The sequence below is a fragment of the Fundulus heteroclitus genome, chromosome 23 (genome assembly GCF_011125445.2).
Source record: "Fundulus heteroclitus isolate FHET01 chromosome 23, MU-UCD_Fhet_4.1, whole genome shotgun sequence".
Lineage (NCBI taxonomy): Eukaryota > Metazoa > Chordata > Actinopteri > Cyprinodontiformes > Fundulidae > Fundulus > Fundulus heteroclitus.
This window is the reverse complement of record NC_046383.1, coordinates 6,932,595-6,958,960: the sequence shown is the minus strand read 5'-3', so window position 1 is coordinate 6,958,960 and position 26,366 is coordinate 6,932,595. Positions and strand designations below refer to the sequence as shown.

Genomic DNA, 26,366 nt, shown 5'->3' with positions numbered 1-26,366 from the left:
AAAAGGAGCTATAAGTAATACTGACACCTTATGGCTCAAATTGGTACAACAGTTTGCTAACCACAGCAATCTAGTATGCCGTTTTTAAACAGTGTGTAGCTGTTGTGAATTGTTACTAACACAGGACAGGTATATGATGTTGTATTCTGTTCTATTTCTGCTCTGCTTCTCTTTCTGGCTTCCATGTTTACAGGCTGCTGCTCTTTAGGCAAGATAAAATACCAAATGCTGCGCTCTGTGCTGGGAACCATGGGAACTCTCATATGATTGGCTGAAGAACCAGGAAGTAAACACGGGCTACACTCTGAACTGATGCAGTTCTCAAGTGTACTTCTAGGTTAGAAAGGAGAAAAACGTGACTAAGACATTGTTGATGGAGAGGACCAATTGTTTATAGGGAATGTTATCATTTTGGTTGATTTTATAGTAAATATCTTACTTATAGCTCCTTTGATGTTAATATCACAGATATTAGACAAAAATCAGCTGAAGCCCAAATCTATCCCCATGCAGCAGTCAACCAGGCAAAACGTTGTACAGCTAATTAGATGCGACCACACACAGGTACTTCTGTAATGTGTTCCTCGGACCAGAGGGGACAACTCAACAGCAGCAGAGCTTTCATGGTGCATTCAAGTACATCTCGTTCGCTGGATTTAGTAAATATCAAAACAACCACAAAGTTGCAAAATAAATAAATAAATAAATAAAATAAATCAAACCTGGATACTTTTTATTTGTTTCTGTCAACTGATGGAAACAAAAAATACTTTAAAACAGAAGTGTTATTATTGTGTATCGTTACACCCTTAATTTATATTGAAATTAAATTATAAATAGGCGGAATCTACGTACTGATTAGGTGACTTCTGAAGACTGCTAGTTGCACTACTAGAATTTATTTAGAAATATTAGGAAGTGCACCAGCATGTGCCTTTGTACCCAAAGACTTTTTCCATAAGAGATTTTTAAAGAGTTGGTTTTAAATGGGTTGATCCCCATTGAAAAACAGAAACATGCTGTTAAATCAATGGGCGGCTGATGATATTAGTATTTACACAGACTAGAGCTGTCACTGACAACCTCTTTTTTTTTTCTTTTTTTTTTTAGTATTCTTAGTATTTTTTTGATTAGTCTGCAAATCTATAACACCAATTTTACTACAAAAATCAAAAGTGGCAAGATTATAATAAACTGGTATTCATTGGATACCACAACAACAAAATGTAAATAAAAACTTTTACCACCTTACCGAGAATAAATAAAATGAATCCCTTTTTATTCCGGTATTTGTAAATAAAAAACCTGGGATTTTCAGTATGTTGTGAATGTCAAATATGATGAGACTGAGCTGGGGAAAAAAAAACAACAAACAGTAAATGGAGCTTATTTTAGCCATGACAGCAACTTCAAAGGAAAAGCAATTGGTGTCTTTTAAACCCTTTATTTAAACGTATAAAATTGGAGGCTGTAACATTCCTATTCGATATACATATAAAAGGCATTTATCAAATAAATGTGTTATTTATGATCCTTTGGGAATTTCATTGGTTTGGATGTTTACATCAGCACAATTAAATGTGATTAAAAAGGGCAGAATTAAAATAGACATAGGAGGCTGCACAAAGCCTGCACATGCAGGCGCAGCTTCAATCAATCAAACGTGCCTCGAAATGTTTCCACAAACATTTATTCAGTTGAAAATGTAGCGAGACACAACATGTGCTTGACTTCATTCAGCAGCTTTACATGTCAGTGTCAGAAAACTTGCCGGGTCATCAATAGCACCTGCGTGTCGTTTCATCACAGCCGTTTGGTTTTTGCTGTAATGTTAAATGCCAATAAACCTCAAAGAGCCTCCAAAACTGCATTTATCATCAGCTAACTTGCAGTATTTCAAAGCTTGGTCATTTTGGCCTTGGAAATCTTTCAAAAACATTCATAATCTGGCTCATTTAAAACGGGGACTGCCGCAGAACTCAGCTGAGTCAGCAAACATGCAAATATAAAAGGCAGTTCTTCACACAGCGGCTTGGGGGAAAAGGTCTGTTATTTTTCTTTAAAAGTGTAAGAGATTTTAAATAAAATTCTCTAAATAATTTACAACCTGACAACAGCGAGAACTGCAACTGGTGCTCAGGTGTTTTAATTTTTGTGCCCGAGCATGACCACATTTCTGAGGGTAGTATATACTATTGAAAATACACGGAAAAATTTTAGGAAAGACTAATTAAACGGTGCTTAATTTGTATCGTGATTCCTTAAATTTGGACACATTACTGGTGTCCAAGTGTAAAAGCTGCTTTTTGTGAGGATTATTAGAAAACTATAAACGGTGTAAATATTTATGTTTATGCAACAGGTTTATTATGAATATTTGCAGCTTTTCTTCACTGACCTTCGGCATCTCGACAAGGGAGCGCGCCACAACACCAGAAACGCGCTCCACTTTGTGAGGACTGCTCCTGCTGGTCACTCGCACCCGAGACACACCGTCGTCCTCCTGGTCCTGCAGCAAACACAGAGATGTTTCTTTTTTTTATATATAAAGGCATAAAACAGCAGGAAAGATTTGAGTGTATGTAAATATCTGTTTACAATTGTAGTCGTTTCACAACTTAATGGAATCATGCTAAAAAAAAAACATAAAAGAAAAGAGAGCAGGTAGGTTCACAAGAACAGACATAGATGCTTGCTTTAAATGTAATTGCACTCACAATTTGTCACCAAGAAAGTGTAACAAAACAATGATGGGATTGTATTCCTACTGCAAAATTACTCCAACTTCTTTTTGTTGAAAAATAAGTGAAAAAAAACAGCTTTCCAGCTCAATGTTGCCACCTGCTGTAGTGGAATTTTACTGCAGTGCACATACAAAAAAGATTTGTAAAAAACTGTCATGAGTACATGAAACAGATGAGGGTGTAAAGGGGACACAGTGCAGCGATGGTAGCTTTACTCAGGATTATAATACCTTGACAATCTCATTAAGGTTCATTAAGTATGTTCAGCTGAAGGTTGACCCCGAGGAAAAGGAATTTGCCAGTCTACACTTAGGGATCAATTACTAAACAAGTACAAAAATTACAACAGTATTGTTGAGAGTGAATTTGACAATAAAAAAAAAAGGGAAGATAGTATATAACACTTGTGCAACAGCTTATGCAACAGCTTACCTGTGTAGATTATTATCAATAAAGCCAAAATTATGACATGACAGGTAAAAAAAAGTGTCATGAGTCAAAAATGTACATAAATACTTTTATTTAGTTAGAACACAATTATGTAATGTCGTTTTTTTTCTTCACTTTTTGAATTTGGCTTTACTGTATTTTAATATATTGCTTTACAAGTAATTTAACTTGTAGCTAAGCTGCATTAAACTTCACGTTGCACGCTGGTGTTATTTTACACTTCAAACAAATATTTATTTTTTTAAACAAAAGTTTTAAAGTAGCTCTGTGAAGGATGACCTGCCTGTCTTGTGGTGCAGTAGCATAATGAGTGCACCTCCTGGGATGTAACAAGAAAAAGATAATTAGACTTTTATAATACTTGTTAACACACGCTGGTTTGCAAAGCTTCTGGCGGAGCTCAGACGTAAAACTGTTTCATTGGTTTAAGTCTCATCTTTTAGGACAAATTCACCTCAGCCAACACAACACAGCAGCAAATACAGTATGTTGAGTTTCATGGTGACCGAAGAAGCCTGTATGGTTAAAGAGTCGTTCGTACCTGAAATTTCTGCCCACCAACGCTGCGACTTAGACCACAGAGTCCAGTCAATGACACCAGATGGCAGCCTTTAGAGCAAGTCATCACTAGTAGCAAGTTGCATAAAAATATAAAATAAAAAGCTCTGTATAAATCACTCTATAGCTCCAGAGTGAAACAACATCTACTCTCATTCTCAAGTCAAAAAGAAAAGTGTTTATACAGAAACAGCCCTTAGCCATGAGCATGCAGGCAGCAGTACGTCCAAAGTACAAACAAGAAAGGAATACTAATGTGAATGTCTGTCATGTCTGCAGCCTTTTCTCAACATGTACTACAAATTTAAGGCAATATTACTCGAACAGACCCCGTGTTATGTCAGAGATGCTCTGTGCTTTTTTTTTGCTTTGTCAGCTTCGTTTCCTCATGGCAGAGGTGACAGGCAGGTCAAGTGAAAGCAGCAAAGCCAGAGCTGCCCCTCCCTCCCATCTTCCTGCCCACGGTAACAGAAGCAGCTACGGGTCTGGCCTTTGCACTGACATTCACAGAGATGCATATAAAAGACTACAGGCGTACCTGAAGTGAGTTCAGTCAGTTTTTTTTTATTATTATTATTATTTAATCTATAAAATATTACCAAAAAAGGCTTCTAAAAGAGTCTGCTCTAACAAGTTTTTCCATTCTTCATCCAAACAAGGGCTTCCCTCCTCTCTCACCTGCTACTCTGCACCAAATCATTGAATTTGCAGACTCATTTAGTTTCCCACCCATCCTCCGCTCAGGTGACAGCATGGTTTGAATACCGATGAGCACTTCAGGGGATGAACATTAAGTAGTCCTCTTTCCCCTGCTCAAACTTCCCAACAGGACCCAGTCATCCCTCCATGTGCCCCACAACCAGCTGGTATCCAAAAGAGGACAGACCAGGGGCCGCGTGGCGCTGAATTAGAAAGTCAACAGGGTGGATCACAGGGGTACTGAGGGGAGCTGAATTAAGTTCAGACTGTGGTCATAATTTAGGGTTTGGCTGCTCACACTGGCCACGGACATCCTCTGAACACATGGAGCACCAGGAAGTAGCAGTTCATGCTTAACTAATCCAGTTATTCCTGAACAACGGCTGCTTATTGGCCCAAAAGTATGACAAAACACTGGGGAACAGCTCAATAATAAAACCAAATTCCCAAAAACTATCATATTATTATTAAAATACATCTTTTTGAGAAGATGCCGAACGGATAAAAATTTAGTAGTCAGATTGAACAAAAGCAGCTGCTAAAAATCGAAATAAAGAATTAGAAGGTTGTGAAATCAGAGGCAAACTTCTCCATTTTTATAGCTCATCACTCGTATCAGCTACTGAAACATTACACAGGAATGTGTCATTTCTTAAGTAAATAATTGTGGGATTCTATGCAAACACCTGTTGAGCGCAAACATGGCAGCAGTCTAAAAGTTCATAAATAAGTGTTTGTGTGACCCAGTATGAAAACTGAGTTCTTTGTGTGTTAAAACAAAGAAGATCTGCTTTTGGACTGGTTGTTGGCTTCAGCTTCTGGGAACAATTAACCTGGATGTTTGAGATGTCAAAAGTTATCGACAGCTGGTGAGATCTAAGTTTTGAGAACATCCGACAGCTTTCACAAATCCTGAACTAAACCTCTGAGTGAGACAGAGATGTGTAAATAAAAAGCTGAGAGTAGAGGACCAATAACAAATGAACCTATAGTTTCCAGACGATCTGAAAAGCTGAGGTGAAAGTTTCTCCATGAATTTCGTTTAAACCTTGGTTAATTAAACAAAAGGGGAAAAAGTGGGGGTTTGGGGCAAGGCATGCAGCTACCCCATCTCCCACCACCACTACAGTAAATGTCCTCTATTTCAGGGAAAGTGCTTCAAACAGTGATGTGTGGCTTTCATCTCTCGCATGAAGTCATAGCCACCATGACTCATGGTGAAACGCTCTTCATGTAGGAGTGTGAGGAACACAGGTAATGACATCTTGTGTTAGCTACCAAGTAAAAGCAACCCATACACAACACAAGTGGCACCGATACAACGTAAACATGCGGCACATTTTCTCTGATCTACAATAAAATGTGAAGCGGTAAAATTACCTCCCACGCATCCTGCCTGCTGTCTTCCTTTACAACAGTTTGTTCGGCATTCAATTGCAAGGTCACCTCGTAGCACTCTTGAATATCTGTTGGGGGGGAAAAATACAAACAATAATGATCTTTTTTTTCTTCTCTTTACTCGGGTACAAACAAGCATAATCTGAGCACTCCTCATTCAGTCGTATGTATTTTCTGCTCATAAACCACCAGTCTTCTAAAGCTCACAGCTTTGATTGGGAAAAAAAAAAAAGAAATCCCGGATCAATCATGGGCCCTATGGGAGATGTCTTGCTTGTGGGGGAGGGAGTTATCTGTTTACGTGGAAGTTATGTCTTCCCATTTCCAAACACGGTGCATATCTTCTTTTGCTGAGCTACGCATGTCCGGCTCTGACTATCACCAAGCCAGCGTCTAAGAGAATCACATAACGCTTTGTTGTACTTGGAAACAAAAAAAAGAAGAAAAAAAGAAAATCCTAACGGGTGATCCTACTTATAAATGTATTTTATAATTTAATATCACCAAAGATTATTAACATATGTATTGTTTTCTGAAACTAAATTTTCAGAAGAGTAGATAACGTGTTGAACAAAAGAACAAAAAGACGGGCATTCACACGACAAACTATTTTGAGTATGGTTAAAAACAAGAGACATTAACGATGCCCGGAGAATACAGCTATTGACCAAAGTCAAGTGATTTTTAGCTGGATCGGACCAGTGAATGAAAGGGCTGACACTCGAAGAAAGGAAGGAAGAAGACTTAAAATCAGATATTATCAGTATGAGTGAGGCATTTAAAATAAAGTCAGGGCACAAAGCTGAAGTGGGCAATGGGAACTTTATTATCTACATGTCAGAGAAACATCTCTGTACTTTAAGGCTGTGACAGATGGAGAGAGGGAGAGAGAGAGAGAGAGAGAGAGAGAGAGAGAGAGAGAGAGAGAGAGAGAGAGAGAGAGAGAGAGAGAGAGAGAGAAAGAGAGAGAGAAAGAGAGAGAGAGAGACTTTCCCCAGGAAACAGGAAGGCTGAACTGAGTACAGTAAAGTTGCTCTTTGTATCCTAATATAAATGATTAATGGTTGTTTAGGGCACAGAGCCAACAAAAAAATTATATCTTGTCAATGTCCTTATATCTTTTCAATTTCAAAATTCTTAAAGAGAAATCATTGGGCGACTGTGGCTTGATGGGTTGAGTAGTCGTCTGGCAACCAGAAGGTTGTGGGTTCGATTCCAGCTTCCCCTTGCCACATGTCGATGTGCCCTTGGGCAAGGCACTTAACCCCAAGTTGCCTACCGAGCTGCGTCTCGGTGTATAAATGTGTGAGCGTTAGTGAGAGCGACTGGGTGAATGTGGCTATAGTGTACAGCGCTTTGGGTGGTCAGCATGACTGGAAAAGCGCTATATAAGTTCAGTCCATTTACCATTTACCATCATTAACCCAGAAAATGGCTTTCACCAAGTCAAAGCTAAACAAAAAACCAAAGACCAGGTTTTATTAGAACTTAAATACAATTTCAAGGTTAACTGAAGTGATTAATTAGGTACTAACCCTAATTTGTTTTATTTTTGTCACACCTAGTTGTTTTAGCTTACCAGTTTCAAAAACTTGCAATTTTGTCTCATTAGTTCTGGGAATCATCAGGATGTTTGGAGGGAATGGGAGTCGGGCTTTTGCATCCTTGATCACCGGCACCATTGTTGCTCCGTCTCTTTCTTATTGTTGGATCATGAACACTGAGATGAACAGATGAGAGCGAGGCCTGCAGTGGTTCAGATGTTCAGTATTTTTGCTTTGACCTAAAGGATAAGCTGCCGACTCACTCTTGGAGTAATTTTGGTAGGCATTCTTCCTGTGAAGCTTCACCACTGGTCCATGAAATGCCTTTGTAACCCTTTCTTAATGACAGATGTCACAAACTTTGTTTCTCATCTGCTCTTGAAATTCTCAACACTGATAGAAGTAAAAAGGTGGCACAAACTTTTACCGGCGCTTTATTTACAGGCTTTCATTTAGAATGTTGATGCTGATAACAAGAAACTGAAGTTTTTCTTTTTGATACTCCATATTTTCCCTTTCTTTTTTAATAAGTAATGTTTTAATTGAACAAACATCCATTAATAATCACAGGAAAAAAATATTTTTTAAGCAGCAGCCATACTAGCAATGCTGCATGTAACACAGTGCCTGTATTACAGTTTCATTTATCTGCCATTGGAAATTAAGTACCCATTCCAACATATTCAAGATGGCTGCTAAAAAAAGTGCTTACACCAAGAAAAAAAAAAGTGCATCAGAAAGGGTTGTCTCTGTCACCGTGTTTAATGTGCCTTGGGACTAGTTCTGTACATTTCACCTACCCGAAGATCAGTAAGAGCCGACATAATCAGTTACATTCTGGACGGGAAATCTTAGTGAATGCTTTTTATTTATTATTCGACACACGTCACATTTTCTTTCTGATTCAAGACATTCCATGATTTATTATGGCTTTTTCCATTACACAAGAGAGAGCGAGAGGCACATGTAACTTCATAGTTCATTATGCAATACTGCTATATGGTGCAGTATTGCTTAGTTCAGAGGCATGCAGACAAGACTTCATAACAACAAAAGCACTCAAAAATGCTAGGCATGTAGATTGTTAATACCTCTACTGAAGGTGCATGATATATTTAGTGTGGCTCCAATTCAGCTTTTTCTTTGTCCTTCTAAGTAAGTCATACAGACAGCCACAAGGCAACACAAAGTTAACTTCATATTAAGGGCCCCCCAAAAAAGTACTGTATTCTCACCGTTTCTTTAATTTAATGCTGGTAAGTGTTGGGATTCGGCAAAGCCCGTCACGCAGCCCGCCTCCTATCTGCCGTTTTTTCTGGGCTGGCTGGCTGTTTTCCTCCTGCTCTGCTCCACTCATTAACACAAACTGCAACACCTGCCACAGCTCTAATCACCAGAGACTCATCACACCTGAGACTCTGCCTATTTATACCTGCCTCCTTCTTTCCAGTGCTTATGTGCATCGCCTCGGTGGATTCGGCATCGGCTTGTTGTTCTGGTCACTATCTCGGACTGTCTCTGGTTCTGATTCCTGTCTCGCCTCGCTTATTTAGACCGTGTTTGCTGCACTCCTGTGCGTACTACTGCTTATTCAGCCTGTCTCCAATCTGTTCACAGGGTGCTTGCTCTTTTTCTAAATTAAAATTCCAGACTTTTTTAAAACTGATATTTTTTTCCCCCAAGACCTTAACTTTATGTACTTGTATATGTGTGTGCCTACTGCCTACTTCATTGGTTGAGATTGTACAAACTATTTATTAAAAATGTTAATTTTTATAGGCTAGTATTCAATGAACAAATGCATTATTCACAGTAAATTATGCTTTTACTGATGAAACCGTTTCAAAACATGAAAATCACAAGTACATGAATTTCACATCAAACAAGTGTTTGATTCCATTAGGCTAGTACAGAACGTGACCAGTTAGTAAAATTATAGTTTTATAGCCTACCTTCCTATTTCTCATATCACAATGCCTTTATGCATACTGTAAAATTCTATCATACATTTTTTCCCCATACTTTATTAAGACTTTCACACAAAATTCAAGACTTTTCTAGGTCTGGAAAACAGACCTTGAAAAGACTTGCGCAAGCACCCTGTGTTCAGCCATATCACCTTATTTGTGGCCATCTACCTGTTCTCTCTGTCACATTATCACCTTTTACAATAAACCTCTTGAGTGCAACCCCGTTTCCGGCTGAATTACCGGGTTCTCTGCAATACAAACCCGTATAAAAACTCAAACTATCGTTGTGCAGTAGATGGATGGTGCCTGCAAAAGTTCCATACAACCATGAACATGCATGTTGAGCCTGCTTTGAGTGTGGTAACTGAAATGAAATTGTCAAACAACTCCAACCAAAGACAGAATTTTGTGCCTGAAAATTAGGTCCTTAATGTTCAAAGATTCAGCAAAGGACAGTAAATCTACAAGCCACGAGGTAGGGTAGCGGTAGCTGAAGGGACTTTTATTGTGATTTTTCAGGATTCAAACTTCCAAGTGAAAACAGCTCTCTAGAAAATATGGCTCAGTCAACGCCCTGGAAAACCACATGACAGAGTTCAAGCAAAATGAATCCTGGATTTCCAATGTTAAGCAAATTGGCTACCTGAGAACAAAAGGGAAACGATCTGGAGAATTGTATTTGAAGAGAAAATAAAACTGCTGCTGATAAGTCTCTGAAAGGGAGACGAAGACAGCTGGCCGCTGCTGAAGTTTGTTCACGAAATGTTGCCACATTGACAGATGTCAGTTTTGATGATTATCAAAAAAGGGGAAGGTTTCCTTTGGTTTCTTTGTTTTCAAGATCAGGGCTTTGTCTGGTGGTCCACAAGGCAGAGGACCATCACATATGAAAGAAACAAGTTCTTTCAGCTGAAACTATACATCAATGTCCTGATTTTTGCTCGATCAACAAAAGGAATTTGATAAGAAAGAGAATTTGTGGACTTCAGTAAAACCGTTGAAAGCTGATGTTTGAGGACAGGGTGAGGAAATGGGAAAACACACCTGGTCTGTTTCTTCAAAACAGAGGAGAACTTTCACCAAAGACGCATCCAAGTACTCTGAGTAAAGCTGACATGTATGCAGGCTTACTGAAAAACATGTGTTATGTGGGTTTTAATGTGGGTAATTGAAGGGGATTTGGAACATCATGTGCTGTCACATCTTTGAAGTATGTGTGTTGTTTTGATGTGTTCCTCTTCACAATAGTGTGTGTATATTGAGATCAAGAGTGTGGGATTTACAGTGTTCAACTGCGCCAAGACAGGGTACGCTCTGTGCTTTTGCTGTGACATCACAGTCTCTTTTCATTTATTTAGTTTTTTCATATTTAAAAGGAGGAAAAACCTAAATGTCATTGTTTTAGATAGAACAAAAAATAGTTTTGTAATAAACCAAAAGGTATCTTTTTAGATGGAATATGGTATGACGTCACACACCATCTCTTAGTAGCTATGTTTACATGCACAAAATTTCACGATCGGATTAAATAATCGGATTGTACCGTTTACATGGGCATGCAATCAATTAATTGGATCATAATGTGTGTATATGCACCTAGCTTTATTCAGAATATAACCACTGACGTGAAGTTATCAAATTTCCCTAAAAAAAAAAAAAACACAGAAGAAGAAGTACTTCAGTCCTTGCTAAACAACAAAAAATAGCTAAACAAAGCTGTTTTATATGAGTTTGTTTGTCTTCCAAGTGCCCAGGCTGGACTTGCACGATGTTCTAATTACAGCTGAAACGCTACTGAATAAGCAACAATTTTGAGCTCTTTTATTTTTTCGAACAGAAAAGTTGTATCGGGAACCCAAACAGTTTTTCTTTCCGGCATATTTCCGCCACGTCATGTCGGGTGCACATGCACACTTGGGTCAGTTTGCCACATTCAGAATAACTAACTTGAGCCTGACAAGCATTTTTATCCATGTTGATCGGATTATCAATCGGTATAAACCATCCCTATCGTTTGGATTACAATTTCATTCGGATTGAGCTTAATCCGATCATCATATTCCGATTGGCTTGTTTACATGACGCATTTTTACTCAGATTGGCCCATTATTTTGGTTACTTTTGTCCATGTAAACGAAGCTTGTGTTGTTCTCCAGTCTCTTGTTTACAAAGCTGGCCGGCTGGGCAGTCATGTACTAGCATGTGGAAAGCTGCCACTCATGGTTTAGCCTATAAAATCCACCGCCGTGTTTCGATCAGGACCCACTATTCCCACACAAAAAACAACGGTCTTTGGCAAAGAAGTTGTCAGATAAGGAAAGAGACAAAATGAGGATTAACATTGGCTTCGTGTTTCCAAGGTGGAGAGCATTTTGAGAGCAGAAGCAGCTCCAGTTAGACTCTGAGCTAGCTTGTCTCCTCGGACAGGTCTGTAACAGCATGAAGTCAAATGTTGGTTTTTGTTGGTCTTACAGTCTTGTTAGACTTGTGTTGCTATGTTGATTCGACGTTAATGTTACTATCGTCGCATGTGGGTTAATTGTTGGAGTTTGACCAGCAATAGGCCAGGCATCGCTGTTATATGAGACAAGTAGCCAGTAGCCCAGCTAACAGAGTTAGCATTGTTCAATGCAGCCCGGCGGTGTTTTGAGCAGCCCACCGTGATCCTTGCGTACATTCAGGGTGTTATTTTTTGACAAAAAATGTAAAATTGAAACAGATAAGTGGTCTGGTGCTTAGATTTTGGAGGTAGAGAGAGACGTGGCTTGTCACAGATCTTATTTTGGTCTACAGACAGTGCCCAACATTCCACTTCTCAGTACTTTAAATTTCCCTTATTGCCTCTTTAAGGATAAACTGATTGTCTGAGGATGAAATGCCAACGCTCTATGAGTGCCCCCAAATGGTTTGATAATGATTAGCAGTATTATTCAGAAAGCAATTAACAGCATCCATTTTACTTTTACTTTTCAAGCATCAAGCATGCAGAGGCGAGTGAAGAATTTTGATTGCGTAGAGACTAAGTGAGGTTATTATTGGGTTACTGCTATATTTAAGTCACAGCTGTGCCGACTTAGCAGCAGTGGTGCATATATGCAACATTAATGGCGTGTGTAGGCTGCAGTGCTTGTGTGGCATCATTTCTTCACATTAAAAAAAAAGTCAAAGGCAGCTTGGATTATCTGTCGATCACACTGTGAATGTAAAGAAAGAAATGCAGGAGCACATTTTATTCTTTGGCATCTTCCTACGCAATGAATGGCAGACATGCAAAGGTATAATGGGTATATAAGACAAAGGGGAAAATAACTTACCTAATTAGTTACAAATTAAAATCTGTCCAAAGTTAGTGGGATAGCTTCCTTTTTCCAATACATGTGAATATTTATACTAAAGATCAAAAACATTGTCAAAAAGCAAAAATTTATTAGCACCTATGTTTAGATAAAAGATTACCCGTAGCTCAATTCTATGTATTTTTAGAGCATTTCTTAACTGTGCCACACTTTATCCTTTCAGGCTTCTGAGTGGCAAGCGTTTGATGAGAATACACTGTGACATTTTTGCTGATGCCTAACACAGGACCAGCAACTGCAACATTGACATAAGGAAATGACAGGAGAGTTCATCAGCTTTCAAACAGGTTCACTGTAAGGTCAAGTCGGGCTCCAAATCTCCTTTGAAAAGAAGATTGTGTAATATTCTGAAATCAAAGTTATGTTATTTTAATGGAGGGGGGTGCTGTATAAATTCTGTCTTTTGCGTGAGCTCGAGACAGAGACATGAGCCAGAACGTCCCAACAAGACAATGTGGGAACAAAAGTGTAAGAATGGAGCATTTGACTCATCTCTGTGTCTGAATGTGGAGGAGTGAAGCCATGTGTGGGAAGAGCAATTTGTTGACCAGCTGACTAAAGAGCAGCCTCACTTAGACACTCTCATATACATGCTAACATGAACACACAAATACCTAGGCTGAATAGTTCAGATTTTGCACCATGCTGCTGTTTTGTTGGGTTCCTTGGCATAATGAATTAACAGAGTTGGTTTAATTGATCCAACAAACAACACTTTTAGCATTATCTAATAATGTGGAAGCAAAATTTTAATTATTAGTTGAGGCACTGCATGTGAAAAACATGCCATGACCGTTTCCTCCCCAACATCACCAAGTAGTTTTTGTGCTTAAAACTAAACAGTACAGACAAAAAGAAGGATCACAAAATGTGCAAAAAATTGTATTCAAATCTCCTTTCACTTTAGGTGGCCAATAAGATCTTGTGGTGCAAATATTAGCTATATTAGTCATATGATATACGATGGTAAATACTTTAAGTTGCGTACCCTGTGGTATCTATGTTTAAGACTTGTTGCTTAATAAAGACTTCTTGCTGGGCTGGTTGGTAACTAGTTATAGAAGCAAATATTAATAGACAACAGAGGTGTTTATTATGGGCTAACTGTGGGCTAAACATGTCTAACCTCAACATCTTTGCTTAGAATAAACTTGAGTGGGGAACTAAAAGTTAATTTCCCATGTATTTTATGGGCTAGATTAAGATTGGCCAACCATGAAAAGCCATAAAAAGACTTCTAATGGATAAAACAACAACAAAGACATGACACAACTCCAATCGTTTGATGTACATAGAAGACATGACTTTCTCATATTGTTCATCTTCTGTAAACAGTTCTTTAAGACTGACCCACTTTTTGCTCCCCTCCATATTCCTTATTTTTAAACACTACTAGTACAATGTGCTGTAATGGTCAGATGCAAAAACTGACCAGAGAATGAATGAAAAAAAAGCAGCCAGTAAGCAAAAAAACAAGGAAAAAAAAAACATTTAAGAGAAGCCAGGGGGATAATTGACAAAGATTACCAGAATGTATGGCTCCTTGGGAGAAAAGCTTAAAGATATTAGAGACGGTTAAAACTTTTTGCACGGATGACAGTAATAATAATCTCCAGTCAACATAAGAAAAACTTTCAAAAGGGAGTTGAGCAACAGATGGCACAGCCTCCACAAAGCCCCGATCGGCATTAAATCGGTCTGGAACACCAGAGCACTTGACACAGACTAAATATGTAAGAGTGGAGGCAATCTCTCAAGGGTGGCTGGAGATAACTACCTGCCAAGCACCTTAAAATGTGAACGAATATGTCTGTGCAACCTGCTGTTGTTTGAAAAATTGCACTTTGCGTTGGTATAAATTGTTTTATGCACTTTGTAAGAAGTAATCAAGAAAAACCTGTCACCTTTCATCCTCATAAAATTACTTTTATTTTTAGTGCATCATCATCTTACGTGTAGTCATTTGACCCGTCGTGCCAATAAAATATCTGCTATTTCTACTTCAGGTGTTAAAAAAAAAAAAATGCATCTGCAAAGTCTTGCAGGATTCGCTCTCCGGGTGCATCTTGGGAACCTCAGTTCTCAGTTAACACTTCTAATTACCTTTTCTGTTGCTGCAAAAAGGTAACAAGCTCCACTGAAGGAGCTCGTTCACGTCTTGCTCAGATGTCAGCGTTCTCAGTCACACAAAGTACAGACGGTTTTCTGTTTGAACATCCTGCGGCCTTCCAAAACAGTCCCAGAAATGCTCCAAGTCGGGAGACCACAGACATTCCTGGCCTGGAGACAAAATACACAACTCGAGCCAGAAGCCACTCTGACTGAACTTATTCTAGATCTATATTTAGGTGGGAAATAGTTTGCATTATCCTTGTTTTGGAGTGTTTTTTTTGTGGGAGATTGTTTCTCCAGATTCGACTAACATGACCCCTCCATGCAGGATCAGACCTCTTCTGTTTGTCGTATGTACCTTTTCAGTTAGATGGATTCATCTCTGCACTTCCTGCCAGGGTGATTCACACACACACACGCAAAAAAAAAATGTGCCCCTGGATCTTTACATGATGATGAGCAAACCCACACGACACTGATGGGAAACTAGGTCACAATTTCAAAGCGGGGCAAACAATTCACCCCCTTTGCACTGCCTCAATAAAGCATTCCTCTGGCATTTAGGGTCCTCTGTAACGTAACGCGTCTCTGTCTCAACTCCCAGTCCCCGGGCCCACCTCTTTGCTCCCCACCGCGTGCTTGTGCGCTGGGACAAAAGGACGGATGCACAGTTAAGGCACGCTTTGTTTGTGACCGCGCAACCGTGCAGACATCCAGTAAAGTGGCCGATACCGGACCCTCCCACGCTGCATGCAACACCTCTGTATGCCCACAACGGAGCTACATTACGGAGATGTATCTCACAGAGACGTGCTTCGCTGTAAATGTTGACAGACGAAGGTGAAACAACTGTTAATTATTTTCTTCTTCGGGGGGTTAGATGGCTCGGCGTTTGGGCCGCCGGCACAGTGGTGAAGGCGAAACGCAAAAAAAAACGGTGTAACTGAAACCAGTTTGCATGGCCCTGAGCATGTGAAGGCAAACACGACAGGGCCGGATAAAAGAATGACTAATGTTTATACTGCGCCGTGTTCTGATTACAGAGCTGTGAACCGACTGCGCCTCCACGCCGGCCTTTCTTCATGAGAACCACATGTTTAACGAGGGATGAAACCTCTCCAGCCCTGCACCTGAAACCAGCAGACCACAGGCCTCTCCTTCCTCCTCTGTGCCCCCCCCCCCCCCCCCCCCCACCCCGCTCCGAACGCTCTTTGGATGAGCCGGAGAGCTGTGGAGGAGGTTTGGCATGGCAGCCAAGAGCAATTTATTTTCCTGTCTGCCTCAGGCTCAGCCTTGATAGAAGATTCTTTGTGAAGAATGTTTGGAATCCTGATTTGGAAAAGCTAATCCTCTCCGGGTCTATGTTGTTTCTATAAATACACCGCCGGGTGTCAATGAGCTCAAACAAAAATTGGTAAAAATTTTGATGCTCGTGGAAATTGGTCAAATTAACATCGCGTTGGTGACATTAAGGCCAGTGGAAAGTAGTGTTAGATAAGTGTAACGCTGTCTCTGTAAAAATGGACAGTCCAGCCACACGGCTGCACGGTGGAGCAGATGCTAGCGCCGCGTTCTCGGTTCCAGTGGTGGCCGGCGACTTGCTACGTTCTCCCTGACCAAAGTTCAGCTTCCTCCCACTGTTCAACAGCATGTTACATGATTTTCCAAAGGGTGCACACCCCTCTTGTTGGAGTATTAGGTTTGGTGATCTAAAAACACAAGGTCGTTCTAAATAATTTCAAAACTTTTTTTTTTTCCACATTTAATGCAACATTTATTCTGTATAACTCAATTAAAGTACAAGCAAATCTGTTAAAAAGCGAAAAAAGGTGAAAAAGTCCGGTTACACAAGTGTGCACACACTTAAATTTAAACTTCGTAGAATAACCTTCCGATTCAGTTTCTGCACTCAGATTTCCTTGTTGGGAGTAAATTGGTCTAAAACTTTCCATTGGACTAAGATGAGGGCTTTGTGATGACCACTCCAAAACATTTACTTTCTTGTGCTATATTGTAAATAATCTTTTGTCATGCAAAGAGTCGTCGTCCATTTGGACGACTCGTGTGTGCCCGAGCTTTTTGCCTGATATTCTAATATGTTTTAATATTGTCATCTATTTTGTGAAGCGGATCCTCCTATATCAGAAAGCATGATGATGCCATTCCTATACTTCACTTTTGGGATGGTCTTCAAGTTGCCCCCATTTTCTTCTACACTGAGGGACAGTTAAGGCCAAAAACCTCTATTTTAGTTGCATCCGACAGGAGGACAAGTCTTTTGGCCTGAGTGGACATGCAGACTGAAACCTGGTTCTTGTGTCGCTTTTGGAGTAATGGCTTCTTCCTATCTGAGTGACCTTTCAGGCCGTGTCAGCACATGACTCCTTTCGGTGTGGATAAAGAAACTCTCTTACTAACTTCAACAGAGATCTTCATAACTTTAGCTTCCGGGGTCAATTCACGCATTTTGCACCAAAACATGTTGACATCTGGATCTCACAACCCGTCTCCTCCCTTTATGGTGTGACCACTGCCCGTTCACAAGCTGTGAAAGCAGTTTATGTGGGGTGTTGTCTTAAAGTACATGCACAGATGTGCCTTCAGTTAACTTAAATGAACTAACCTATCAGAAGCATACAAAGCCATGACATCATCATCTGGGCTTTCTCAAATTACTTAAAGGGACAGTAATCTGAATAGTACTGGGAATCCTAAATAGGCAAGGCAAGGCAAGGCAAATTTATTTATATAGCACAATTCAGTACAAAGACAATGAAAAGTGCTTTACATGATCAAAATATAGCAAAATAAAACAGAATAAAAGCAAATAGGAATAAAATGTAAATAGAAAATAGAACATAAAAAAAAACACTAGTGGTGTTTCAGTTAACTAGAAAAGTTGAAGGAAATCCTAAACAAATTAGTTTTTAATCTTGATTTAAAGGAACTCAGGCTCCTTTAAATGACCTAAAACAGGAAAGATAACGATGAGTTTACGTCAAACAATGAGGAAAGAAAGTGGTGGGTGTAAATTTCTGCAGTATATGATACACACCATTTTATAGGAGTACCCCATTTCTCCGTAAAAAATGTTAACCAGTACTTTAGTGCCGAGACATAGGGATAAAGGGTGCAATATGGGTGCTGGTATCCTCAGCTAACACGACTGAGCCTTAATCTGCACAAGGAAGAGAAATTAACCTATTTTTCCTTCCTGCTCTTGTGTATCTTTTTGGTATTATTCATTGAATTAGGACCAAAGGGACATGAATGTATTTTGATAACTCAGAATTCAAAGCATCAGCATTAGGCTCGCCTACAAAGTAATGTACTTTAGGGTCAAATGCATCGGACCTTTATAGCAGTAAAACTGACAACAAATATGTCAAAGATGCTTAACATAAAAGGGTAAAAGGGTTGAACAGATCTACATTTTGAGGCTCTCGCTATAAAGCGCCAAGGCAACCGGCAATCAGAGCATTGAATGTAACATCTCTGATTTACCAGCATCCCCACCAGGTACAAACAACACTTGATTATTCTGGTTTCTATTACTCATCTCCTACTGTGGCTCTTTGCCTTCCTCTGTGATGAAGAAGATTACCTCCTACAGGCAAAATACCAGAAGCTCTTGTGATTTCTTTCTCAAATATAGACGGTGATGAGGACAATCCATACAATTTATTAAAGGCCACGGCGGCTCTCTGCCCCTTAGCCTGTATGGGGTGTCTTACCTGAGCGGCACAATCAAGCTCTGAGACAAAACACAGTCTTAAAATATGCTCTTCCAACTGCAAGTTACAGCTAATTACCCCCTACTCCAACATCGTGACGTCAAGCAAGAAATAAAAAAAAGACTAATAATTCTGGTCTTTATGCCTGGAGTTTGCATCAGTCTCACACAGGAAACAACACTTTAAATCCCTCTCCGTATGCCATCGCTAGTAACAACAGTGCGCTGTGTTTCTCTTAACTGCTGCCTGAGTCATGACACCCCTCCCCCTCAGATCCCCAGCAAAGAAGCAGCAGTGGGTCAGCAGAAGCAATAGCCGAGCCCAGGGCCAGGATCATTATAACATGGGCTGCGGTAATTAGAGGGACCACTGAACCATTGGTTAAAGAGAAGCAACGTGTTGTATCTGCTGCGAGAAGAAAAGCAAGGTTCACCCCGATCCCCCCCGAGCTCTTTTTCTTTCCAAAACACCAAACTAGTCATGAAGGTGTAGGTGGCTACAGCAGCTTTTTATGTGCGAACCGATGCACACTTTAGGATGAGCATCGCCAACTACAAAGCCCGGGAATTACAAATACTCCCCGGTAGACTCGAGTGATCTGAGGAATGATCGTTTCTACACAGTTTCTACAAAGCTTAGGGTACAGAGGATGCCATGTGGTCAAGAACTGCACCAAAACGACTTGGATTAATACCAGTTAGTGAATATAGGAACTGTGCTTTGCATTTAATAGGGTTTCGTTAAAATCCAAGTATGCTACAAAGTTGGGGGTGGCAGAGCACTGCAAAAATTTTATAAATTTTTATGGCCCTTTAACCGAGCCCACACGTTTACCAATTACGCTTTATGAAAGAGGCCTTTCAGTTTTTCCCTCAAAAGTTTGCTCACTGCAAAAAAAGAACTAAAAATAAGTAAAATTTTCTTGAAATGAAACCATTTGACCTTGATTTGAGCATGTAAATAAGATGATTTGTCAATGGAATAAGATTTTTGCACTTAAAATAGGAACAGTTCATCTCCCTCATCTTATTACAAGTGCAGGATGTCTAATTATCTTATTTTAGGGGTAAAAATACTCACTCCATTGGCAGATCATCTTATTTACCTGCTCAAATCAAGGGCAAATGCATTAATTTCAAGAAAATTTTACTTATTTTTAGTTATTTTTTTGCAGTGAGCAAACTTTTGAGGGGAAAAACTGAAAGGCCTCTTTCATAAAGCGTAATTGGTAAACGTGTGGGCTCGGTTAACGGCCCATAAAAAATTAATAAAATGTGACCCTGTCTGCTCGCTGCGTCTGCCGGCAGACAGTTGCACACGTTGAAACGAATTAGCCACACTTAAAAAAAAAAGTCCATGTTGGGACGTAAATCCGCTGTGATTTCAGCTAAAGCGCAGAGCTTCGTACGACTGACAGACTTAAAACAAACAGTTTTCCTTACCGAGAAGAGCTTGGAAAAGCTGGCTGCCCAAGATGGCAGACACTTTGCCCACGCTGGTCTTCAAGGCCTGCTCCTCTGGGCTGGTCAGGTTGGCCTGGTATTGTCTGAGGAGCCCCACCGCCCTCTCTGTGTCTGCGTCACAGAACAGGCGCATTACTCAACAACAACGACAACAGCGACAACATCTTCACAGAAAAAGTGTGCACATTTTGTCACGCCTCTGTATTTTACCAGGATTTCATGTGACAGACCAACACAGAGTCGTGTATTACTGTAAAGGGGAAATAAAATATCATTTTTGAATATATTTTAATACAAATATAATTACTTTAAATGCATAAAAAAGTGTGGTTTACCATCCTGGGTCAATACTTTGTGGAAACATCTTTTCCCTGCAACCACAAGTCTTTTTTTTTGTTTGCCTCTACCAGCTTTGCACATCTAGAGATTGAAATCTTTGCTCGTTCATCTTGTTGTGAAAGATCAAGGTCAGTCAGATTGGACAGAGAGCGTCTGTGAACGTCAACTGTCAAGTCGTCTCAAAACTTCTGCGTTTTGCTCCAGGCTTTGACTAGGCTACTCTCTGACACACGCCAACATGCTTTGATCTAAACAAAGGGATGACGAATGAGCTGCAACCATAGCTTTTCCTCCATAAACAGTGTATTTCACGAAGGGCAGAAAGTTTTGATCTCATCCGACCAGCTCACCTTCTTCAGCGTGTTCCCTCGTGTGCCTCACATGGCTCGCTGCTTTCTTTCTTAAACAGCTTTCCTCCGAAATGCCCAGATTTTTGGAGTGTGCTACGAATAGCTGTTAACAGATTCTCCCACCTGAGCAGCAGATCTCTGCAGCTCCTCCAAACATTTCGGGGACCTAACGGACGCTTCTCTGGTTTCTGTAGCTTTGCAGTCGAGCCAAACTCTGTATATTTCCTGATGATGGATCAAGCAGCGCTTCACGAGACGCTCAGGTCTCAACTTAAGTCTGGTCAGAACTTCTCCACAACTTTATCCCTGACCCTGGCCTCCGTGAGAGGCTGTTTGTTCACTAATGCTCTCTAACAAACCTTCACCGAACAGCTATATTTACACAAAGAACAAGTCACACGTAGGTGGACTCCATCTTTGCTAATTACGCGAGGGCTGCAGAAAACCGGACTTTATTTCTGGATCCCCATCAGAGTGAAGGGGCAGGGGAAAGACGCAGGTTTGAGGCTTCTCTTTTTTTTGTTTTTCCATAACCAATTTTAAAAACTACGTAGCATTTCCCTTCACAAAAAGAGCACGGCCTTGCGTTGGTCTAGCGCATTAAAATCCCATTAAAATACAGCAGAGGTTTTTGGTTGCAACGTCACAAAATCCCCCCCAAAAAAAAAAAAGATCAAGAGTGTGTTTGAATAATTTTACAATCACTGGTATTTACATAAGAATTGTATTATAATACAATAAAGTTGCATTTAAGATGAAGGGAGGGGGGGGGGGGGGGGAGAACCCAAAGGGTAACATTTATATTTTTGTCACAGACAGAAATAAGTTGCATATATTTCACAGAGGCAGCTCTGCTGTGTGTGTTGTTGAACCCGGTGGGTGGTGAGGAGCAGAGATGATGCACATTATGAAGGTAAATCTGCTACTTTGCTGTAATACCTGAACACTGATCGATGATTCAGACAAAAAAAGCCCCAAAGTGGAAGTTCCACTAGGTTTTTAATATATATATATATATATATATATATATATATATATATATATATATATATATATATATATATAATGTTTTATATATATATATATATAAAACATTTTATTCCCTGAGGGCCAGAAAAAAGGGGGGATTCAGGTTTCTCCGGGGAATTTCAGCTGAAACGAGTGAGGCAAAAACAAAAACGATCGTTTGGGTTCAGCAATGCGAAGACGACAGTCTGAAAACTATCACAGAGGGAAACGAAGTGACTCATTAGAGAGATGGAGGAGACTACTTACCATATTTATGCACCATGGTCTGCGCCACTTGGAACGTCATTTATGCAAAAGAAATGGGTGTTTTAGGTTTTTAAGGTAAAATAAGAGGAACACAAGCTTTGATTCTTCTCTTTCTAAAAGTTACATCTTCCGATTAGCTCCCAGTTTGCCAGGCTGAGTCCCGGTGTGAGGCAGGGATGTGACGGGCTCTTTTACTTCAGAGTGAGTTTTCCACAAGTTTTTGGGCAAATCTGCCCCACGGGACGGACCCTGACACGTCCCTCCTCCCATTGGACACATGCCTCCCCACCACGCCGAAGTCCGCTTCTGACTTGTAGATTCAGTAAAGGGCTTTTTCATTGTTTTGTTTTTTTTATTATTATTATTGTTTTATTTGTATCTATTAAAGTAAGCAGAATTATGTTTGATCGTCTCTAGATCTAAATGTGAAATATGCACAATGCTAGATGAATCACAGTTAAAGCTTTAAAATACAGAAACCATGAAAAGAGGCAAAAAGAGAAAAGTTATTTCAGTGATTTTGCTATGTTGTGTTGTGAAAAAGTATAAACCTGCCGACAGGTTTCCTGTTTTACACCAAATTAATTTTAAAACAGGACAAAATAATATAAAATTTAGTTTTTGAACAATTATTTCATTTATTTAAACAAAAAAAAGGATATTCAAACCAACCCCGCGTGGAAAAGGTAACCGACACTTTCCATAAATCCTAAATTAACTGTGACTATCTTTTTTTGGAAAGCCGAGTTTCCCGGCCACACCTAGGCGTGAATATCTGTGGAATGCAGGAACGGCTTTAAATACGTACAGCCTGACAAAATTATATAAAAGATAATTTTCATCTAAACCTACTCAAGAACAGGTGAGAAACAAAATCAGCGAAAGCTTCTCCATAATCGCACCAAATTTTCCTGAATGAACTTTGACTTCGGTTCTCTAGCAGAACAGAATCGGTTCAGGCACTCAGACAGACTTTGGTTATGCATTAGAACAATGATCTGAATACTTTGAAGTGGCCTAGTTAAAGTTTGGACTTAATCTGACTGAGCTGCTTGAGGCAAGAACTTAAACAGCAAATACCATCCAATGTGTTTGAATTAAAACTCTCCAACATTCTTGTACACATGTGCACACTGAAAGCATATTTAAAGGATCATTATGTTGTATTTTTATCAATACAATAAAGGTTTCATGAGTGCAGAGGCGGTGTGGGTGGATACTGTATGTATGGGTGGCTATATTTACATTTTTGAATGGAATAGAAGATTCCCAAAATCTAAAGTGGTGTTTTTTTATTTTTTTATTTCGATCATTAAAAAAAAGGGTTAGGGCTATCTACGTTTTTTTTTAAAGAGCTGATTAAATATGGTTCATAGGCACTGAAAATTGTGAACTAGCCCTTTACTGTGAAGCCGAATCAGAAGCTAACTTTAGCGACGTTTGCCTGATCGCCATTGTGGAAGAAGACCCACTGACTCGACCGCGTACACGAGTTTTTATTTTTTTATTTTTTTATCAAATGCAAAGCTCTCTAATTCACACCTTACGTCACCTTTAACACGTTATTATCCGCGGTTAGGAGAGGAAAGCGGTTTTCACTTGTATCCATGCGAAGAAGCCTCGTTTACATTTTCTTGGAGTGTGCGCCATCTTGTGGCGAGATAACGCAGTGCTGGAATAAATCACAGCTTAAAGGAGAACTCCGCCGACTTTTACGAAGCTGGCTGCTGAGCTCCTGGAATGAAGACGTTAACTGGTAGAACAGCGCAGGGGATTTAAACCGCAGACTGCGGGGTTAAAGGCTCTATTAAAACGCGTTGGCTGTTTAAATAAGTTTGCTTACCTGTGCTGTTTAGCCGGCTCCTCATCCCTCTCGGAGGCTAGCGGATGGAGACTACAGTAGCCGCTACCATGGCAGCTACTAGCATAACACACCCGAATCTCCACACAACGGTTGGCATCAGCGCTGCATTGTGGGCAATGTAGGCAGGAGGACTACCAACTCGGCTCTTTTGATAAAATGTAATGCTTTTAATGCTCGACTCTACTCCATTTCCAGAAAAAATCGGTCGCTTTATAAAATATATATTAAATATGACTAATTTAATTTAAATTCCTAAAATATGCACCTCATTCCCTCAATCCACCACATACATGCATAATTAATTGTGCAGTACCTTCAAAAATCACTACATGACTAAGCCTTGCGCAATATCATGTATATTGATATTTTCTACAGTAGCAAAAGAAGTTGAATACATGTTTTTTTCGCTTGCGCCATTTCTATTCTGTATATCTGAATATAGATAGCCTCTAACAACATAATGTATTTTTGAAAGATGGTGCTAGTTTTATGGATTATATAATATATATATATATATATATATATATATATATATATATATATATATATATATATATATATATATATATATATATATAAATATAATAAAATCACACACACGCACACACACACCCCAAGTTGTGTCTTTATACCATAGCTTTTCACAAACCTTCACACCTGTGCTTAAAGTGATTTTCAAACACATAATAAAATCATCACCAAATAAAGAATAAACACATTCATCCATGTTTTATTCTATTTAATATACTTAAATTAATCAACAAAAAATATGTATTAGTTATACTAAAAAAGAGGTACTTCAATAAAATTAATACAATAACAAGAGGCAGCTGTGCATAAAGATATTTCAGATGAACTAGGTTTTCTTGAGAATTACTGGTGCTTAATGTGTCATGTGGTGACCAGCAGTTGTGTTCAGTGTTTTTTGTTCATTTTGGTGGCTTAATTAAATGGATAAATTTTCCATTTTATTTTTAAATCCGTAAAATAGGCTTTGTCTACAAGTGCTATATCTTAAGATAATTTCAAATTTTAAACAAAAACATGGAGTTAAAAAACACAAGCCAAGCGCTATTCCACCAAATTTATTGTACATTATTTTTTACAGTATTTATCCAGTATAAAACACATCTTTAAAATAACATCATACAAATGTTAATGTTTTTTTCCCTCACAATACATGTAGAAAAAACAAACCTGAAACATTGGAAATGGCCATTTTGTCTCTTCATATAAGGTTACTATGCATAATTATTGAGAAAATACGTTTTCTTTTCATGGCGTTTTTTCAGTATATAATTTTTAGTGCTCTGAATTCTTTATTCCCTCTGAAATCATAAATATTCTGGAAACAGTCACCATTGACTGCTCCTTGAAAAGGAGCTAATGTTACGAACATCCTATTAGAACGGCTTGACTTTATTTCAAGTTAATCAGATTTGAAATAATTGATGGCTGATTTTAATTGCTCTGAACTACTTTTTTTGGTCATATTTCACAACATACAATATGACCCTCAGTAAAAATTGGAAAATGTTTTGAAATGTTTTACATTACAAAAGTCTGGTATTTTAAACAAGGGAATGTAGATTTGTAGAGTCGCTGTATTATTAGACATACATTATCCTTACATTTCTGATGCACATCAGCACAAGTTGGCTGAGAAAATTAGTAACTCCATGTCAGTCTCCTAAACCTTAAACATCTCGAAGAAATGTTAAAAAATTTCTAGTCCTTATGCTTTATTCTTACCCTATACATTGGCTCAAATTCAGGTTATAAACTGGCTCAAATGATTTATTCCCTGAGATTAAAGAGTGTTGGAGGTTACACACAGACACAGAATACAGCTTAAACAATGACACATATACAGTATAGTGTTAGTTGATAAGGCTCAGGTTACAGACATGTTTACTTGTAGTGGCAAAGCTACAGTTTAGCTCAAAATGATTCATACCGCTGTCAGATTGACCCAGCTAGAGTCCTGAATTAAAACATAATAGAAAATCTGTAAAGGGGTTAAGATTAGGATGATGATAAGGAAGCCGTCCATCCTCAAAGACTTGGAGCTCATCATCAAAGATAAATGATCAACATCCCAGAAACATGAAAAAGCTGGTCATCAGTTACAGGAGGGCTTTGATTGCTTTTAAAAACTGTTGGACATTATTTTGTTGTTATCTCTCAGGAGACGCCTGTTCAATTTCCTACCAGAAGTTAACTTCTAATGGATGAATAAAAATGATTTCAAATCTAAATCTGACAAGTTTAGGAAAGATTTTGGGCTTAACTGTAGCTTTTCTTAAACTGTACAAAAACATAGTGCAATGAGAAAGCAGCTCAGATCTTTTTGTCACATATTACAATCAGAAGGTCAAAGGCACTGAGTCTTATCTTACAAAATATATACCTTTAAACATAAAACCTCTGTAACCGGCCGCCACCCAGTGGCATATAACTAACATTTGGATAAACTCCTAATTAAGTCAGTAAAATATAATAGTTTCACA

At 39.1% G+C, this 26,366-nt stretch overlaps 1 protein-coding gene across 2 annotated transcripts in view; it reads right to left on the bottom strand.

The window, feature by feature from the left end:
• Nucleotides 1-22,201, bottom strand: part of dlg3 (discs, large homolog 3 (Drosophila)) — a 163,183-nt gene extending 140,982 nt beyond the window's left edge. For both annotated transcript variants that reach the window (XM_036127251.1, XM_036127252.1), the window contains exons 1-4: nt 21,993-22,201; nt 20,008-20,139; nt 5,832-5,917; nt 2,399-2,509 (exon numbers count right to left, since the gene is read on the bottom strand). In XM_036127251.1, coding sequence (XP_035983144.1) covers nt 2,399-2,509; nt 5,832-5,917; nt 20,008-20,139; nt 21,993-22,032 — 369 coding nt within the window. In that variant the 5' untranslated portion in view covers nt 22,033-22,201. The remainder of the gene's footprint in view (nt 1-2,398; nt 2,510-5,831; nt 5,918-20,007; nt 20,140-21,992) is intronic.
• Between the last annotated feature and the right edge of the window lie 4,165 nt (nt 22,202-26,366).